This window comes from Nerophis ophidion, linkage group LG12 (assembly GCF_033978795.1).
Source record: "Nerophis ophidion isolate RoL-2023_Sa linkage group LG12, RoL_Noph_v1.0, whole genome shotgun sequence".
Classification (NCBI taxonomy): domain Eukaryota; kingdom Metazoa; phylum Chordata; class Actinopteri; order Syngnathiformes; family Syngnathidae; genus Nerophis; species Nerophis ophidion.
In genome coordinates, this window is record NC_084622.1 from 20219850 (window position 1) to 20241467 (window position 21618).

The 21618-nt window shown below is 40.6% G+C and overlaps 1 protein-coding gene across 1 annotated transcript in view; it reads right to left on the bottom strand.

Annotated features, from left to right (window-relative positions):
* LOC133563102 (cyclic nucleotide-gated cation channel beta-3-like) overlaps window positions 1–21618 on the bottom strand; it is a 112327-nt gene continuing 90709 nt past the window's right edge. Inside the window, exons 31-37 of the mRNA XM_061917047.1 lie at window positions 21446–21605; window positions 18955–19052; window positions 13427–13510; window positions 11020–11138; window positions 10781–10927; window positions 9295–9493; window positions 1–991 (exon numbers count right to left, since the gene is read on the bottom strand). Of these exons, the coding sequence (XP_061773031.1) occupies window positions 734–991; window positions 9295–9493; window positions 10781–10927; window positions 11020–11138; window positions 13427–13510; window positions 18955–19052; window positions 21446–21605 (1065 nt within the window). The 3' untranslated portion in view covers window positions 1–733. The remainder of the gene's footprint in view (window positions 992–9294; window positions 9494–10780; window positions 10928–11019; window positions 11139–13426; window positions 13511–18954; window positions 19053–21445; window positions 21606–21618) is intronic.

Sequence of the window (21618 nt, forward strand, 5' to 3'; positions counted from 1 at the left end):
TGTTTTATTTTTTTTTATTTCAGTGCTACTTTAGTGACATATTGAGTATGAGCGCACTATTATGAAATCCATAAAACATTGGAATGACTTCCCAGCCTACACAACCAAAAAGGATAGACAATATCATTTGGACTTACTCGAAAAGAGTTTAAACTGATTTTTGTTTAAGCAATACAATCATCTATACCAGGGGTGTCCAAACTTTTTACCCTGAGAGCCATTTTCACCTTTTTAATTTTGTGAAAATGGTACAAAAAAAATAAAAAAGGTAATAAATATATTTTAAAAATAGCCCCTTGTACATCTCTGATTGGTACAATTAATTTTAACAATAACACATGTTCATTATTGTACAAATCAAGCACTGTGTAATTGTCAACCATGACCTCATAATATATTTTTTTACAATCATTTACATTTTAAATACAACTTACCGACTCTTTTTTTTATACGTAGGTTCAAAAACATCAACACGTTACCCTTGTGAGCTACTGACATTAACATAAAATAAGGCAACCTTTTAATGTACAAAAATGTAAACATTTATGGTTCAACAACAGCAAAAACAAGATTAATCGTATTAAAAGATGTGAGTTTTTGTTTATATCGGATTCATTTAACCAACTTGCCTGCAGTGAGCTGATATTATTGTGAAGTTGGTATTAATAATCCGAAGTCTCGTATGAGCTTATTTTAAGCAAGACTTTTATTTTTAGACATTTTTGTTCACTTGTTATCGCCGTACCTTCTTTCCTCCCTCGTAGGCCTCTTCCTCCTCGCCCGGCCCCTCCTGCCTGTCATCTGCTGGCAGCGCGTCCTCCGTATCGCTGCAACATTGCGATTCGGGGAGCGACATCTCGGAGTTGTCGTTGTAGCAGGCGAAGGTGGAGAGGAACGTTGTGGAACTGTCCAAAGTGGGTGAAGGCGTGGAGACGTCTCTGTCCGGGCCGGATGTGGAAGTGGGAGACGGCAAGGGGGAGGAGATGGATGCCTGGGGAAGGGAACGATATAGAAGTCAGTATTAAATGTTGTGATAAATAAACGCTGTGTTACACGTAAACAGATAAATAATTTGGTCGCGCTTCTCAAGATGCGGAAGGACAGGAAACGGCAGAAGCAGCGTGCGGGTAATAATTATAATAATAGTAATAATTACAGATGTCCGATAATATCGGAGTGCCGATATTATCGGCCGATAAATGCTTTGAAATATAATATGGGAAATTATCGGTATCGATAATTTATGCCTTTTTAAAACGCTGCTGTAAGGAGTGGTACACTGACATTGGGAGAAGTACAGAGAAGGTGCGCCTCCCACTCATACTTGCCAACTTTCCAGATTTTCCCGGGAGTCTCCCGAATTTCAGTGCCCCTCCCGAGGCAACCATTCTTCCGAGTTTCTCGTGATTTCCACCTCGACAACGATATTGGAGGCGTGGCTTAAAAGGCACTGCCTTTGCCAGCCGACCCAATCACAAAATATCTACGGCTTTTCACACACACACACACACACACAAGTGAATGCATCGCATACTTGCTCAACTGCTATACAGGTCACACTGAGGGTGGTCGTATAAACAACTTTAACACTGTTACAAATATGCGCCACACGTGAACCCACACCAAACAAGAATGATAAACACTTTTCGGGAGAACATCCGCACCGTAACACAACATAAACACAACAGAACAAATACCCAGAAACCCATGCAGCACTAATTCTTCCGGGACGCGACAATATACACTCCCCGCTACTCCCTACCCCCCACCACAACCCCAACCCCTCAACCTCCTCATGCTCTCTCAGGGAGAGCATGTCCCAAATTCCAAGGGTATGTTAAAAAAAAATAATGCACTTGATGAATTCAATAATAAATATTGCAGTGCCATGTTGGCATTTTTTTTCTTGATTTTTTGGGGGGAAAACCTTGTTACATTGTTTAATGCATCCAAGGAGGGCATCACAACACAATTAGGCATAATAATGTATTAAATCCACAACTGTATATATCGGTATCGGTTTATATTGGAATCGGTAATTAGGAGTTGGACAATATCGGAATATCGGTAAAAAACCCATTATCGGACAACTCTAGTAATAATAGTAGCGAGATGCTAGCATGAATGAACTAGAACATAACATGGACTGTACAAACGTAATATGTCACATAGGGCGAACATTGGAGCCGCGCCGATTGGCTGGCGAAACTGGGTATATAAGGGACGGGATTAGTGTCGGCAGCAGGTGGAGACACTAATCAAATAAACAAGAGTCGGGTGTGTGCAGTCAACGCCCTTAGCTACAAGGACTGTAAAAAAAGAAGAAAGAAATATACGCCACAAACACATACCACACCCCCAATCCAACGCCCTCGATGCAAATCCCATGGGGGTGATGGAAGGATGGGCAGCGCGTGAGAGCTGCGGCCTGCCCCCATGGCTCTTACCCCCCCCCTCTGTTGCTAGATAACTCAAGATGTACGTTGAAATATGTTTATGTGATTTGCTCCAGATTTGGCCCAGTCTAGATTGTATTTTTTTACTCATCCTTCCCCAGCGTTTACCTTTTTCCCATCTTTTACGGGGCGCCTTGTGGCGAGCCATCAGCGTTTCTGTTCTGTAACCCTGCACGCTGTTTGTCTGTCTAATCTTCAACGGGTTTGTGCTGGAAACAAAGTTTCGTTGTACAAACCCCGTTTCCATATGAGTTGGGAAATTGTGTTAGATGTAAATTTCAACAGAATACACTGATTTGCAAATCCTTTTCAACCCATATTCAGTTGAATATGCTACAAAGACAACATATTTGATGTTCAAACTCATAAACATTTTTCTTTTTGCAAATAATCATTAACTTTAGAATTTCATGCCAGCAACATGTTACAAAGAAGTTGGGAAAGGTGGCAATAAATACTGATAAAGTTGAGGAATGCTCATCAAACACTTATATGGAACATCCCACAGGTGTGCAGGCTAATTGGGAACAGGTGGGTGCCATGATTGGGTATAAAAGCAGCTTTCATGAAATGCTAAGTAATTCACAAACAAGGATGGGGCGAGGGTCACCACTTTGTAAGCAAATTGTCGAACAGTTTTAGAACAACATTTCTCAACGAGCTATTGCAGGGAATGTAGGGATTTTACCATCTACGGTCCATAAAATCATCAAAAAGTTCAGAGAATCTGGAGAAATCACTGCACGTAAGCGATGATATTACGGACTTTTGATCCCTCAGGCGGTACTGCATCAAAAACCAACAGTGTGTAAAGGATATCACCAAATGGGGTCAGGAACACTTCATAAAACCACTGTCAGTAACTGCAGTTGGTCGCTAAATCTGTAAGTGCAAGTTAAAACTCTGCGATTCAAAGCCAAACCCATTTATCAACAATATCCTGAAACGCCGCCAGCTTTGCTGGGCCCGAGCTCGTCTGAGATGGACTGATGCAAAGTGGAAAGGTGTTCTGTGGTCTGATGAGTCTACATTTCAAATTATATTTGGAAACAGAGGACGTGGTGTCGTCCAGAACGAAGAGGAAAATAACCATTCGGATTGTTGTAGGCGCAAAGTTGAAAAGCCAGCATCTGTGAGGGTATGGGGGTGTATTAGTGCCCAAGGCATGGGTAACTTACACATCTGTGAAGGCACCATTAATGCTGAATGGTCCATACAGGTTTTGGAGCAACATATGTTGCAATCCAAGCAACGTTATCATGGACGCCCCTGCTTATTTCAGCCAGACAAGTGTTACAACAGCGTGGCTTCATGAAAAAAAAAGAGTGCGGGTACTTTCCTGGCCCGCCTGCAGTCCAGACCTGTCTCCCATCGAATATGTGTGGTGCATTATGAAGCGTAAAATACGACAGTGGAGACCCTGGACTGTTGAACGACTGAAGCTCTACATAAAACAAGAATGAGAAAGAATTCCACTTTCAAAGCTTCAACAATTAGTTTCCTCAGTTCCGAAACGTTTGAGTGTTGTTCAAAGAAAAGGTGATGTAACACAGTGGTGAACATGCCCTTTCCCAACTACTTTGGCATGTGTTGCAGCCATGAAAGTCTAAGTTAATTATTGTTTGCAAAAAAAATAAAGTTTATGAGTTTGAACATGAAATATCTTGTCTTTGTAGTGCATTCAATTGAATATGGGTTGAAAAGGATTTGCCAATCATTGTATTCCGTTTATATTTACATCTAACACAATTTCCCAACTAATATGGAAACGGGGTTTGTACTTGTGCTATGACATTAAAGACTTATCCTGTCCTATCTTATCCTAAAAGGCGAATAAGAGCACTGAGAACAGAACAGAAACTAAGACGTATCATAACCAACACAAGACAAGACAAGAGGTCATGACATAAAGAAACGCCACACCTCAAATGCACGCTTTCTTTCTCACTCAGGAAAAGAAATGGCACATCTGGTTGGAATTACTGTACTTGTCTACCTTTTCTACCCATAACCACAACTGAAAAAGTTCCCCACGCTACATTCCAACCACAGCAAAGTGGGACAATGGTGCAGTGAACCAGCAGGCAGTTGGCACTCTGGTTTTTCCGCCACATGTGGGGGAATTGCCCTTACCTTCAAATGCAAAAACGGTAATCCCCTTTACTGCAGGGGTGACCAAAGTGCAGCTGACTTTTTAAATCAGCCCTTGGGCGTACTCTTTATTAATGAGATACAGACTCTGGCTCAAGTGAGGACCCCAGGGGTCATCAGAGAGCTACTTTTACAAAAGGAAAATGGCAGTGCTACTCATTTTTAACGTTTATTTTCATATATTATTTCAACCCAAACAAAAAGGGATAAGCTTGTTTTGCCAGATTGTTAAAGATCTGATGATGATTTTTATCTACATCTAAAATGCCTCCTTGTGGTGTAGATAAAACAGGTGAAACTAAAGAATAAAAGTACATTCATTTCAGTAATTTTTATAATGGCAGCATGGCTCATGTGGTAGAGCAGCCGGCCAAAAACTTAAGGGTTCGTGGTTCAAATCTACCTTCCGCCATCCCATTCAATGCCATTGTGTCCTTGGCCATGACACTTCACCCACCTTCCTACCACACTGGTCTAAATGTCTGTTAAAAATGGAGATAGTGGGTCTCACAATGTTAAGCGCTGTGAGTCTCTAAAGAAAAAGCACCGTATAAACATAATTTGCCTCACGTTCAACGTCAAATGTGAAACTAATGTATCTCAGAAAACTAATTGCATACCAAGTGATACGTGCAGGGGGGTCGCAGCTTCCTGCAAGGTATGTTCCCCCGGGATGCATATGGACAACTCCAGACAGGATGTGCAGGTAAGAACATGATTGATTCATAGAACTCAAACATGTACCAAAAACTGAAAACAAGCCACAGGAAAAACATGACGATCGCACTCAAAGCTAAGGTTAACACTTAGCATAGGCTCGAAGTCAATAAATACTCACGTAACTGGAGCATAAGCAAACAAACAAGCCTGGCCGACTGACCGGCAAAGGCGGGCTTAAATAATGCCTCTGATTAGTGCTCGGGAAACAGGTGAGCATCCCGAACACCAATCAGAGGCAGGTGAAAATAATAAGTAACCAGGGTAGCTAAAAAAAACTCAAGGGTGCACAACAACAGGAACTGAGGGAGTCCAAAACTAACAGAAAATAACAAAAACATGACCCAAGCCACGGATTATGACACTAAGTGAAATATCCATCCATTTTCTACTGCTTGTCCCTTTTGGGGTGGCGGGGGGTGCTGGAGCCTATCTCAGCTGCATTGGGCGGAAGGCGGGGTACACCCTGGACAAGTCGCCACCTCATCACAGGGCCAACACAGATAGAAAGACAACATTCACACTCACTTTCACACACTCGGGACCATTTAGTGTTACCAATCAACCTATCCCCAGGTGCATGTCTTTGGAAGTGGGAGGAAGCCGGAGTACCCGGAGGGAACCCACGCAGTCACGGGGAGAACATGCAAACTCCACACAGAAAGATCCCGAGCCCGGGATTGAACCCAGGACTACTCAGGACCTACGTATTGTGAAGCAGACGCACTAACCCTTCTTTCACCGTGCTGCCTACCAAGTGAAATATGTCAAGCTTTTATTTGTTATAACTTTGATGATTGTGGTTTTGGAAAACCCAAAATGTTCTAATTTTGTAATTTTCAAGACAAGGTTTTCATAAGCTATGGTAAATGGTTGTACTTGTATAGCAATTTTCTACCCCTTTTAAAGGAGCCCAAAGCGCTTTGACAGTATTTCTACATTCACTCATTCACACACTGACGGCGGGAGCTGCCATGCAAAGCGCTAACCAGGACCCATCAGGAGCAAGGGTGAAGTGTCTTGCTCAAGGACACAACGGACATGACTAGGATGGTAGAAGGTGGAGATTGAACCAGTAACCCTCAGATACTATGAGGCAATATCATAAAAATTATCTTAAATGGCACGTGTGGAGGGGGGCGTGGCCTGCAGCATTGTGGGGTGTGCCAAGACCGGCCTGGAAGTCAGCGACAGGTGCGTTGATTCCCCAGCTGGGCCTTGTTATCTAATCACCTGTGGCTCTGTATAAGCAGCAACCAGGAGGAGAGAGGGTGTTGGAGCTGGAGTGAGAGCGAGAGCGAGTCTGCCAGGAATTTAGGCATTAATGACTTATTTTGCTATACAATCTGTGCACTTACTACTTTACATTGTTGATAAGTGTCAATTCTTAAGCGTTGTCCCATGAAAAGATGTAAGAAAATGTATGTGGCAAGGTGAGGGGTGTACTCACTTTTGTGTGGTACAGTACTTTATTAGATAGTACACTCATTTGTTTTGTTACATATAAAGCAAAAATATGGATATTTTATTGAGATATAGTAGTTATAGTAGTTTTAGGATTTCCAATGCACAAAAATCATCATTACAAAATACTGTAAAATCCAGACTATTAGCCACTACTTTTTCCCTAAACTTAGACCCCTGCGGCTTATAAAACCTTACAGCTAATTTATTGATTTTTCTTCGCTAACGACTAGAGATGTCCGATATTATAGGCTGATAAATGCTTTAAAATGTAATATCGGAAATTATCTGTATCAAAATTATTGGTATCGGTTTCAAAAAGTACAATTTATGACTCTTTAAAACACCGGTGTGTACACGACGTAGGGAGAAGAACAGAGCGCCAATAAACCTGAAAGGCACTGCCTTTGCGTGCCGGCCCAGTCACATAATATCTACGGCCTTTCAAACACACAAGTGAATGCAAAGCATACTTGATCAACAGCCATACAGGTCACACAGAGGGTGGCTGTATAAACAACTTAAACACTGTTACAAATATGCGCCACACTGTGAACCCACACCAAACAAGAAGGACAAAAGTTTTTTGTATTTTTACACTTACAGGTGAAGTTCCAGTGTCCATGCATACTCTCTAATGGGACTATTTTGTTGACTATAATACGCCATGTGCCTTCCATACAATGGGAGGCTCTTTTTTCCTTTAGCGCAGATAAAAGTATTTATTTTCTTGGTGGCCTATGACGCTCTGTTTTGATCGCCGCTGTAGTATTGGCACAGATTAGAAATGCCAAGTGCCATTCCGTTTTCTCGTCATCCATACAGTTTCTACTCGTATGTATTTTTTATTCATCACTCCGAGCAACGTTGGTAAGTTTTACAATATAACTAAAACAACTCACACTTACTAAACTGTCCCACGTGTAATGTTTGTAGTATTGTTTTCATGCATATTTGTATGTGCTATCATAATTTAATGAGGCTAGCGTCGTTAGCATTGTCTAATATGCTAACACGTTTTATCAACACAGTGTTATTAACTTACAATGACATTCTTTTTGTATTGTTTCAGTTTCACAAATTCCTCAGTAAATTCACCAAAACGTTACCGTGGAGTTATTGAGTCTGTTTAGCTGGTTAGAGAGCCACCTTCCGCAGCGAGTGGGTCCATGACGATGACTTTTGTTTTGTTTGAGCAGCCGTTTTACTGCCGAGCTACAGACATTGTTTGGAAACAATTTACTGATAAATAAACATTTACAAGATCGTTCTGTGTGAATAACTAATTTTACAACATAACTGTGGCTTATAGTCCCGTGCGGCTAACATTTGGGAAACATTTAGGTTAGAATAATTATTTCTAAATTATCACAAAAACTTTGTATTACATTGTGTTCCTGACAAGAAGACAAAAGGCTGTCTTTAAAACCTACCAAGAAGAAGGCTCGTAAAACTTCACTTCAAAGCAAACAGATGTCAGGATCTGTCCAACTTCCAGAGGAAGTATTTTACGAACTCTCTTTGAACTATTTTATGGAACTCTCTTCGAACTGGACGGTAACCAAAGGCAACGCTGTTTACGACCCCCTTCCCTCAGGAAGCAGCTGTGTGTGTATGTTTGTAATGCAGGGCACCCCGAATGAATTAAAAGGCGAGGAGGGTTGGAGAAAGGTTTCAGAGTGAATTAGGAGCCTGTAACAGACAACCTAGTCCAGGTCACTCTCCTCGTACGAGAAAAGCAATCACTGGTTTGTCTTCTATTCTCTGTTTCTGTGTCTTTATAATGTCTCATGGTATTTGACCCTGACGATTTATTCCCTAAAATTTTGTGAATGCGGTCAAAAGTCCGGAAAATATGGTAAACAATATATTGTTGCAGTCCGCTGCTCGGATCTTCACATATTGTTGCTTTGTTTCATTTTTATATCACTTTCGGTAGTTTGACCTCCTTATTTCCTGTTTAGTCTGTCACAATGGTTTCATATTTTTTCCACCTGCTACTCTTGGTTCCTGCACACCGGTTTTACTAATCACCTCCCTTATTTAAGCTCGCCCCTTTTGTTAGTTCTGCCTGGAATCCTAAATTGCTTATACGCAACTAGTGACGACTGCTATTGATTCTACTACTCGCTGGCTCTCACGCTAAGCTCTATTTTATTCCTAGCTTTCATGCTAGCCGTTTTGTTTTCTCTCTTTGTGCCTTCGTGCCTAGTGTTTGTGTTTCGTTTGTTATTCCTAGCCTCCATGCTAGCGCCATCTGTTTGCCTTTTTCTATTAGCACCAGTGTTTTTGTTCTAGCCTGTTTTGAGTTATTAAATCTTTATTTCTTACCTCAAGCTGTGTTTTTGCTCGACGCATCCCTGAAAGAACTTACCCGCTATGCCACACAGTCTTCACATATATGCCAATATTGTTGTATATTAAAGGTTTCATACCTTACAGACACCTCATACTCTCTGCAGTTGAGTAACTATACATGAGAATATAGTGTGTGTTCAAAGGTAACCTGCAGTGAGACACTGGACTTGTTGGTCTTCTCTTTTACTTGGACCATGGCTCCTTTAAGTCCAGCCAACTTTTCAGTCATCTCCAGGGCGGCTCTTAGCAATTTGGGAGTCTCGGGCTTGACCGGGGCTGTCTGGATATGAGGGGGCTCCTTGGCTTCTTCTTTGGCTTCAGATTTCTTCCCCTTTGTGAGCATCTTTCTGAAAGGAAATGATGGAAAGAGAATTCAGATAAAAGCAGCTCTTTTTTGAGCATTTTTGATGAATACCGTATTTCCTTGAATTGCCGCAGGGCATATAGTATGCGCCTGCCTTGAATTACTGCCGGGTCAAACTCGCTTCGCAAAATAATTAGCGCATGCTTAGTATTACCGCCTGGTCGAACTCGTGACATCACGAGCTACACTTCCCCTGTCATCATTTTGAAAATGGAAGAGGCTGATTTCAATACCAGTAATTTGAAATTGCATAAAGGGAAGAAGATTAAGAGCTATTCAGTAGGATTTAAGGTCCAAGCTTTTGAATATGCTAAAAAGAACAGTAAGCAGCTATGTTTTATTAATATACCATAGCTGCGTGTGTCAAATATGAGTCATTAAATGACTCCCACCTCCTGGTGGTAGAGGGCACTAGTGATCCTTCTTGCGACTACTCGGCTGCAGAAGACGTGACAATGAGTGACGTGATATTTGCTGGGACGGATATGACGCTGGGGTGCACAACAGACCTTTTAGGATGTAACACTCCTATGCTGGCTATGTAAACAGTCGGGCTGAAATAAAGCTTGTTCCAGTCCTAAATACCCAGTGTATTATTCATACAATAACACTTCATAGTGGCAGCGGTGGGATAAAGAGATCCCCCACGGAGCAGAACGGGAGGGGGAGCTGTCCGAGGGTAATTCTGTCGTCGCCCGCACTTGAGGAGCCGAGCTAACTGATAGCAGCGGTCTGATAGCAGTTTTCTAAACTGAATTTTCAAACGAAGCAGGAGGTAATAAAGGAAGATTTCCATCGACACAGAGAGACTTTTGAAAATGAAGAAAGATAAGGAAGACTTCTATAAACAAGTTATGATCAGAAGTAGCTGGCATGGACTTCATTTATAAGTAAAGGTGAGACCATAATAAAGTTTTTTTTTTATTAAATGTGCTTTTCATGATGTTATCCTTTCATCACACTCAAATTTTTACTGCATGCCTTTGGTAAGTGCCGGAGTGAGAAGAGGTTTTAAAGTAATTAGCACATGCTTACTTTTACCGCATGCCTTTGGTAAGCGCAGGAGTGAGAAGAGGTTTGAAATTAATTAGCGCCCCGGCGACAATTGAAAGAAATACGGTATATGTGCTAGGGCGCACATCTTAATAACTAATTACGGGCTTCTTGTCACCTTTGAGATGAATAAGTGAGTGATATGACACATCTCATTATGATTGAACCTAGACACACTCCAAACTCGTAGAAATTAAAGTAATATTTCATTGCTAACCGAGCTTTTTTGCGCAGCAGTTTCTTGGATTCCGGGTAATGGACTAGAATTTCATTCAGGTCTTTCTTGTCCAGGATGAACAGGTTGGCGAAGCCATGAGCAATGACATTTGCAGTGCGCCTGTTGCCCCCACCTACGGAAAGTAAACTGCCAATCAGACAGAAGACAAGGATATTTTAGATTATTAAAAAAAATCAAATAAACTGAGCAATCATGAAGCACATTTAAAACTTCCTTACCTGATCTCTCCAAAGACTGAGCCAGCTCTGAGAGTGACAAACACGGTTTTCCCATCTGGACCGCCAACCACTTGGACTTCCCCAGCTTTGATGATGTACATCTCCCGACCAACTTCCCCCTGAGGGGGGAAATAGTGACATATTCAAAGATACACCTTGGACTGGTCACCTGTCAATCACAAGGCCGTGCCATGCTAAATTGAGGTCCTAAGCTAGGGGTGTCCAAAATTGCTTACTGGCCCGCCACACATTTTGGAAATGATATTGCAAAAATTTTTGAAAACATTTTAAAAAAGTGGAATGAGCTGAAATCTAACTAGAAAAAGTTGCAATGATGACCCAAAGCTGCCTTACAGGCAGTTTTTTTTTGGTCTTCATTTTTCTGTTTTTGCCATTGCTCAAAAAAAAAAAGACAAAAAAAATCAATGCTATAATGAATGATTTTCAGGGCTCCAAATTCTTCAAAAATGTCACTTAAAAGGTTTTATGTGGAAAAAATATTGCATATATTGTGTGGTTGCCCATATAAAAACATCAAAGTTTTCTTTAAAACAAACAAAATAGTTCAAACGTAAAATTGACAGACATATCTGAAGTTGATCTCGTAACAAGTGTTGAAAGTTTAAAAAAAAAAACTAATAGAAATGTATCACTTTATGAGTGCGGCACCTTTTGGATCCCAATTATATTTAATGGGATTTTATTTATCTTAGCACTGTGATTTCTCAAACTTAATAATGAATTAAAATCAATGGTGCTCTGCATTATTGATCTTTTATGCCTGTAATTACTAAAAACTGCATATTTCAGTTTTATTATGAAAAACCAAGTTGTCTTTGACAAAAAAAGGCATAAAACCTTTTTCTTTTTTTTCACTTCATATCAACCTGAAGTTTTATTAGCAGTGATGACTGAGACCCTTTATGGTCCCCGGGATCCCTAAATGTAAAAAAACAAAAACAAACTCCATATATTGTGTTATGGTTTGAAAATGAAAAATATCAAAATGGCCCGCGCTTCTTTTAATTTTTCCATGTGCGGCCCTCAGTGGGAAAAGTTTGGACACCCCTGTTCTAAGCAATTTTTTTTGTGAGGCATCTTGACCCCATTAGAAAAAAAATTCACACTTTTTTTTTATTTATGCCAAAAGGATTTTATATTTAGTTTTTAATCAAACTTGAATTTAATTTTATGCACGTTTTGTACTTTGGTCGTGCGATGGGTGATGAGCCAAAAAGACGCCAACGTGAAATCGTCGAAAAAAAGCTTTATTTGTTTAGGCGAGCCTCAGACTGGAGCTGCAACTCCAGGAGAAGAAAGAGTATGGGCTGGATCTCTCTTCCCCTATCTTCTTGAATAATTTTCATTAAAACCTCCAACTTAGTGGCCACATGCGTGGACGACACCTTTTAGCTCTTATATCCAAAATTGTGTACACTACTGAATTTGGTCTTATGGCCACTTATGTGGACACTTATACTGCCATCTGGTGGTGTCAGAAGAGTATAACATACAATGGAATTTGGAAAAAAAAGGGTAAAAATAAGAAATTAGCATGTCACTAAACATGAAGTACATGTTTCTGTATTTATGGACTAAGTACGTCATATCAAAAGATGATCATATTTTTTATTCTAATTAGGGTCCAATAAGCCCAAATAGCAAAGAGAAATAAAAAAAAAGCATGAAAACAAACAGCTAAATATATTTTACATGAACACCCTTACTCTTTGGAATTCTAGCTTTGGAGCCGGTCAGTCTGGCCATTCCGTCTTTCCCTGACATTATTCCTCTGATCAGTTTGAGTCGGGTGACCTACAACTCCTATCCTCTACTCCTACCTGTGAGGGCTTCCTGCCAGATTTTGCTAATGTTTTTATTATCACTTCTAAAATCGAAACCTGGATTCCAGTTGTCATGGGGAAAGAGCCACCACTCTCTAGAGAGCTTTTGATGGACATGTACACCTTTAATGTTATCGAAGGGTATATTTCCGTAGTAAAATAATCCTCTTAATAGGTAAGTAGTTCACCTCAGTACAAAAACTAATTCATTGGAAATACATTGTTTTTATATTGTTATGTCAGTGCAAAATACCACATTTAACATAATTGAAACTTAAAGTAGCACACATTCCTGGCACAACCTTGACCGATATTCAAACCCTGAAAGTCAATTTACCAACCCAACACTAACAAATGTGTTCCACGGGAGAAATTGTCTTTTATTTTCTTACCTATGATGGAGCAGGAAGGGGCTATGAATACGTTCTTATGAAGCGCCCTGTCATTCATTATTTGCCGTTCTACATGACACTTATAGGACTTTTTTGTTTTTAGACAGTGAAAGTCCCACACAACCCCAGCAGGACACACAAAAGACACACAAAAAGACGCCCACTATTCACCTTTTTGCAGACATAATCCCCTGGAAGATAGACAACTGAGCGCAGGCTTTTTAACATGTCAAAAATCATCTGTTGGTCACAACCCTGTTAAAAACAAAAATAAACAATGGATTTGGTCAATATCTGCTATGTGGTATGGTTCACATTCGGGTGAGATGGATAATCATTTTTTATTATTCACTATTACAGTGGAACCTGTTTGAGTCTGCAATCTATATGCTGACCATCACAGGAAATTTGAAGGGTCATTTTATACAAATCTGACCGTTGATGTCATCATGTGTTGCAGTATTGTCAAGTTCCTCAATAACGCTAAAAAAACAGCGACATGACTTCTCCCGTCCAAAGGCAAAACCCAGTAACTCAATTTTGGTCAAAACTGAGCTGATAATAATTTTGGAGTTCCTAGGTGATATGCTTTGCATTAGTGTATGCGATATTGTAATTTGTTCCGTAAGTAAGCTGTTACGCGCATGGCAGCACCTAGCAACTACCACATAACCGCGTAGATACAACAGAAAAACCTAGTATCTCAAGGGACCAATCGGAGCTTCTTTGTCAGTCGCCTTATTGTCTTTAATGAGACATTTGCACGAATGGGGGCCGACCGTCAACCTGATTCTGTGATATTATGGCACAAGGGAATATTTGGAAGATTGGCCTAGGACGTTGCAAGCACCTTCATCAGGGGTAGGGAACCTATGGCTCTAGAGCCAGATGTGGCTCTTTTGATGACTGCATCTGGCTCTCGGATAAATCTGAGCTAACATTGCTTAACACGATAAAAAATGAATAATTCCACTTGTAATCACAGTGTTAAAAATAACGTTCAAAATATAAAACATTCTCATGCTTTTTTATGTTCAAGAAGTTGCAATAATGGTAAGAAGTAATTTGGTTAGTGTGGGGCTTGCCCTCCTGGGGGTTCTTCAGACCACCAAGAGCCTGTTTTAGGGTTACAATATTGTTTTATTTTATTTTTCTCTCAGTTGCTTTCCAAGAATTGTCTTTTTCTCTTTCGTCCTCACTCGCGCTCTGGCTCCAGCCCCAACCCTGTCTCTCCTCCTGGCTGTTGCTTATAACAGAGCGACAGGTGATTAGATAACAAGGCCCAGGTGGGCCATCTACGCACCTGTCGCTGATTTCGAGGTCGGTCCTGGCAACATCCTGCTTTGCTGCAGGCCCGCGGGCCACGCCCCCTCCACAGTTAGCTTCAAAATAACAATGTTATTATAAAGAATAAGAGACTTATTATGCTCTGGAAATGCTGGTCTTACTTAAAAATGCACGCGTTTAGTTGTGTTCAGTGTTAAAAAAATATATTGTATGGCTCTTAGGGAAATACATTTTAAAATATTTGGCTTCTTGGCTCTCTCAGCCAAAAAGGTTCCCGAACCCTGACCTTCATTAAATGTATTGTTCTGGATTCTTCCCCTTGCATACTCTTTTGGGCAGATAACTGTGGAGGTCAAAATAAAAACTGGACGCTGTACACGGCTCTTAACCAATGTGCAAACTCAGAATGGGGCCCGCCCGAGATTGTGATAAAATATCTGGAGAAAAGGCACACGCTCATGAGAGCAGATTCAATCCATGGCTCAATCGGCAAGAAAATGAAAGCTCAAGAAAACATCTATACGTTTGATGACTTTGTAGATCTTTGTAAGACAGCATCAAGATAGATTGGTTTTCCTTTGTTTTCTCAAAATCAGTTAGAAGTGAGTTACTAGGTTTTGCCTTTGGACGGGAGACTTGTTACATATATATGTGTGCAGAGGTACTTCCTGTTACGTGGTAAGTAAGCTGCAAAATAAAAGTATGACAGCATTAATCTGGATTCTACCACAGCAACTAACGAAATGCAGCTACAAACCCCGTTTCCATATGAGTTGGGAAATTGTGTTAGATATAAATATAAACGGAATACAATGATTTACAAATCCTTTTCAACCCATATTCAGTTAAATGCACTACAAAGAGATGATATTTGATGTTCAAACTCATAAACTTTATTTTTTTTGCAAATATTAATTAACTTGGAATTTCATGGCTGCAACACGTGCCAAAGTAGTTGGGAAAGGGCATGTTCACCACTGTGTTACATCACCTTTTCTTTTTCGAGCTCGAACTCGGACCCGGGTGGGATTTTTTAACATTTTACCGACTTTTCTCACTTTACTCCCTGCACTATGTAAAGCGCTTTGAGTCACTAGAGAAAAGCGCTATATAAATATAATTCACTTCACATTCACTTCACTTCCTGTGGAACTTTATTGTGTGAGTTTTAGACATTCTGGGCATCCCGGCCGGCGGCGGAACTCGTGGGACTCGAACCTGGGTAGGTATTTTGAACATTTTTGGGACTTTTGCTGACTTCTTCAACTTTCAACCCCTCTCCCCGTGGGACTCGGCTGGGTGTGTTATGGACATTTTGGCCATCCCGGGACTTGTGCGACCATACATAAGATTTTATGTTAGAGTGTTTTACTTGTTTTAAGGGTTTTGGTCCTAAATCAGGGGCGCTCACACTTTTTCTGCAGGCGAGCTACTTTTCAATTGACCAAGTCGAGGAGATTTACCTCATTCCTATTTGTAATTTATATTTATTTATTCATGAAAGAGACATTTTTGTTAACAAGTTAATGGTGTTTAATGATAATACAAGCATGTTTAACACACATAGATTCCTTTCTTTCATGAAGACAAGAATATAAGTTGGTGTATTTGATTCTGATGACTTGCATTCATTGGAATTAGACAGTGGTGCTGATAATGTCCGCATTTTCAAATGGAGGAAAAAAAAAGTCCTCCTTTCTGTCCAATACCACATGAAAGTGGTTGGATTTGGCATCTCATTTGTCCAACTTGCATACTCGTTTTTAAACACTTTGTTATGAGAGTAGCATATGTGTGTGGCCCTTTAATGTCTGGCAGCAGGTGAGTGACGTCAGTGAGTGTGCGGGTGGGCAAGCAAGTGAGAAAGCGGTCGCTGAGGGCGGGGGAGAAATACATTGGCATCAAACTCCGTAGCTTGGTAGCTTGTGCACGCTAGCTTTCTGAGACTCTTATTTTGTTAGCACAGGCAGGATGAAACAGGTCTTTTATGGTGAAGACAGGAACTGTGCTGTCGGTCTTTAGAGTTTTGACAGTAGGTACGGAGTCTCTAGAAATAAAATGTGTTTCTCTGCGTCCGCCCTGTTAGTGATTTTTTTCTTAAATATGAGCTCGCAGCAGCCGAGAATGTCAAACAACTGACGAAAGTGAAGTCTTGGTATGATTGATGATTGCTCATTTTTATGTCTATTTTTTAAAGCCTGGCTTGAGATCGACCGACACACCCTCCGAGATCGACCAGTCGATCGCGATCGACGTAATGGGCACCCCTGTCCTAAATGATCTCAGTAAGATATTACAGCTTGTTGCTGAGATTTGATGACTTATATTGAGTAAAACAGGCTTGAAACTAAAATATCAACTGTTGCAAAGCTATGTCATCAACACTCACAAGTATAAACCTACTTTTTTTTTGTTAATAATTTCTTACTTCAAGCATGAAAATTGTGTCTCATATTAAAACAGATGACAGCCAAATGGACTTTGCTGTTTTATTTTCAATGAAACAATAGAAAATACGTACTCGTAAAGTAGTACAGTTGTTATTAGTGAGAATATACTTATTTTAAGGTATTTTTGGGTTCATTGAGGTTAGCTAATTTTACTTGTTTTGGAAAGCCTCGACAAGCCAAATATTCTTGTTCTACTGGCAGATAATTTTGCTTAGTTCAAGTAAAATACCGCTCATTTTTGTATTTTTTATTCTTGTTTTTGAACACTGACTTTTTGCAGCGTAGGCTACAATAAGTCTTGAAAGAGTGACGTAGGGAAGGCAATGCATTGTCGGTTTTGGCGGGCCTCTGAGTAGCTTATTTACATGGCTGAATGCAATACTCTGTGCTAAAGTGAGCTCATAAAGAAACGGTGAATAGCTTGGATAGCAGCTGTAAGAAAATCAAACATCACTTTTAACACCATCACCTGGTACATGTGAGTTCCCTGCACTTTCAGACTGGTAGGTTTGAATCAAAGCATGTTTTATTTTGTTTCACACCTAGCATTTAGTTGTCTGTTAGCGCTAGCCAAGCAAGCTGCCGGCTACAAACGGTATTTTGGTAAAAAAACATGTTGTCTGATTACTTTTAGTCATGGGTAAGCACAAAAATGAATGAGTGTTAATTTCAGAACAGTGGCTTAGTGATCAAAGCATTTAAAAAATATTAGGGCTGTGAATCTTTGGGCACTGCACAATTCGATTCGACTGGATTTTGGGGGGTAACAATTCGGTTCAGAATAAATTCTCGATTCAAAATCCATACTTTTTTAATAACATTGAGTGCCAGTTCTATGATTAACTACATTCCTCCATAAAATAGATAAACAGCTCTGATCGGCCCCAGTCCACAAAAACATTCAACATCTCACCCAAGTTAATTGGGCATACATGCACGCACACGACCCTCCCCAAATCAACGCCTTCACCACCGCTTAATTCCTCTGAGGTTGTGGAAGGCTGAGTAGCGCTCTATAGCGGCAGTCAGCCTCCAGAGCCTCAACTCTGTTGCAAGTTGGTGTGATTACATGTACCATGTTTATGTGTGCCATGCTATGTGAGTTTTTTTCCTTGGACTCAGTCTGGACCCCTCCTGAGGGTCTAGCCTTAGACTGATATTTTTTTTCACGCCTGCCCCTCTCCCAATGTCACCTTTTTCTCACCTTTTTAAGGAGCGCCGTAAGTGGCTGATCCGTTGGTGGTCCTGTCTTGTCCCCCCTGTACTGTATGTCTGCTCTTAGCGGGACTGTGTTGAAAATGTAATTTCAGTTCTTATGTGTCTTGTACATGTTAAGAATGGACAAAATAAAGCTGCTGTCTGTCTGCTGTCTGTCTATGACCTAAAAGAAAACTGGTTTTCCATCCATCCATTTTCTACCGCTTGTCCTTTTTGGTGTTTTTGTTTACTAAAATTTTACCCAAACATTTAATAAAGTCAAATACAAATAATGCAACAAGAGAAGTATACCACGCTTCTCTTTTCTAAAGTAAATATTTACAGCAGATATTGGCATCTACATCAACAATATGATTTGCTTGAGTGGATGGACAAAATAGATGACAAATAAAAATAGATTTTTAATCGATTAAGAATAGTTACAATTAAGTATTACGATTAATTAGAAAATCAACATATTTGACACCCCGACTAGAGAAAAAGCCCTGTATAAATATAACTGACTTCACAATGCATTGCGGAATCACGTCCCCTTTCGAGCCCTATATCGGTATTGTATGGGGAGAAAACATTTTATCGGCACAACTCCAATTATCACCCATTCTAATTGAGCAAACTCACAAGAAAAAGTTACAGCAATTTGGTTATGGCGACAACCGCCTATGTTAATGTGAGTCAGCCAGTCAACAGGCGGTCAACATGAACAGGTTCCACTGTAAATGAAGGGAATATGTTTCCTTTTACCTGAAAGAGAGGGACTTTGCTGACAATGGAATAATTGACATCGATGGCGATGTCCAGACGCATTTTATCTGGTAACTGAGTCAGCAGCTCCTGTTCATCTGGATGGTGGACAACTTTCAGTAAGTTCTACCCTGCATACCAGACCTGTTCTACCCTGTATACCAGACCTGGGCAAATTAAGGCCCGGGGGCCACATGCGGCCCTTTAAGCTTTTCAATCTGGCCCGTCGAACATTCCCAATTATTTGTTTTAAATCTTTAAAGGCCTACCGAAATGAGATGTTCTTATTCAAACGGGGATAGCAGGTCCATTCTATGTGTCATACTTGATCATTTCGCGATATTGCCATATTTTTGCTGAAAGGATTTAGTAGAGAACATCGAGGATAAAGTTCGCAACTTTTGGTCGCTAATAAAAAAGCCTTGCTAGTACCGGAAGTAGCAGACGGTGTGCGCGTGACGTCACGGGTTGTGGAGCTCCTCACATCTGAACATTGTTAAAAATCATGGCCACCAGCAGCGAGAGCGATTCGGTAGGAGAAAGCGACGATTTTCCCATTAATTTGAGCGAGGATGAAAGATTCGTGGATGAGGAAAGTGAGAGTGAAGGACGAGAGGAAAAAAAACAACAAAAAAAAACTAAAGGCACAGCGATTCAGATGTTATTAGACACATTTACTAGGATAATTATGGAAATTACCTTATCTGCTTATTGTGTTACTAGTGTTTTACTGAGATTATATGGTCGTACCTGTACAGCCTGAAAGTCGGAGGGGTGTGGCCACGGGTGTGGTGGCCGCCAGTGTCAGTGGAAGCCACGTTTCTCGACGAGGCGAAGGCAGCCTGTCGGGCCGGGCTGAGATTCTTTGTTTTTTCCCTCCAACAACGGTGTAAGCATCGGGCGGCCGGTAGGAGGAGGCAAGAAAGTTGCAGCGGCCTCTTTGACGGATGCAGGAGGAACGACGCAAGCTCGCCGCTCATGTCTATGGTAAGAGCCGACTTATTACCACCATTTTCTCAACGAAACCTGCCGGTTGACATATAGTAGGGAACCATGTTCGCTTGACAGCTCTGTTCCATAGTAAAGCTTCACCGTCATCTTTCGGAAATGTAAACAAGGAAACACTGGCTGTGTTTGTGTTGCTAAAGGCGGCCGCAATACACTGCTTCCCACCTACATCTTTCTTCTTTGACGTCTCCATTAATCATTGAACAAATTGCAAAAGATTCAGCAACACAGATGTCCAGAATACTGTGGAATTATGCGATGGTATCAGACTACTTATAGCTGTGAATGGTGCTGGACCAAAATGTCTTCTATAATGCGTGACGTCACGTATAAAGGGGCAGATTAAGAGTTATTCAGTAGGATTTAAGGTCCAAGCTATTGAATATGCTAAAAAGAACAGTAAGCAGCTATGTTTTATTTATATACCGTAGCTGTGTGTGTCAAATATGAGCCATTAAATGACTCCCGCTTCCTGGTGATAGAGGGCGCTAGTGATCCTTCTTGCGACAACTCGGCTGCAGAAGAAGTGACAACAAGCAGCAAGAGTGAGCGGCGATCGTTTATTTGTTCCTCTCGCTTGCACTTTTAACATGGAGGATTACATATATAAAATAAAACAGTTTTCTAAACTGGACTTTCAATCGAAGCAGGAGGTAATAAAGGAAGATCTCCATCGAGACAGAGAGACTTTTTAAACTGAAGAAAGATAAGGAAGACTTCTATAAACAAGTTATCGATGCTTTTGATCAGAAGGAGCTGCGCATGGACTTCATTTATAAGTAAAGGTAAGACCATAATAATGTTTTTTTTATTAAATGGGCTTTTCATGATGGTATCCTTACATCACACTCAAATTTATAAGCGCAGGCCTAAATTTACAGCATGCCTTTGGTAAGCGCCGTAGTGAGAAGAGATTTTAAAATAATTAGCGCCCCGGCGGCAATTCAAGGAAATACGGTATATCAGATTGTAGATGTTTTTTGTTTTTTTACCCTTCACGTTCGTATTTCGCTGTGTTTGTTGCATTTGGCTTGATTGTAAAATATGTCGATTGAGAGGGGGTGTGACGTTCATATGTTCTCAATATTCAGGGTTTTATCGTTGTTAGAAAAAATAAATTCCACTCTGTTTTTAAGGTGGTCGGTCATAAATTTTTTAGCATTCAATCCGACTTTATTGTGAGATTTTGTAATAGTTTTCCTAAAAATAGATATACCGGACCCCAAACACATTTTCTTTCTCTAAATTTGGCCCTCGAGTCAAAATAATTGCCCAGGCCTGCTGTATACAGTACATCTATGTCTAAAATGCCAAAGCTGAAAAACAATCTGTTGTTGAATCATGTGAATATTGTCCAAATAATGCCACAACTCAAACAGAGCCACAGGTCACTAGAAGTCCAGAAAGGTTACAAAACATTAACGCTTGTAACCTGCAGCACTTGACTGTTCAACTTGAAGGTCAAATCCGTTCACCAACTTACCCAGCATGCCTTGTGATTGCCAGGTGTAGTTGTACCATGTTTTGACGCGGTTTTGGACGTCTTTGGGGATGCGATACGAAGACATGTATTTAATGGTGTTGTCCATACAGGTGCGGTAGTAAGTCTGACTCGCTGTGGCTGCGCCAACAACATCCCGCATCTGAGAAAAAATG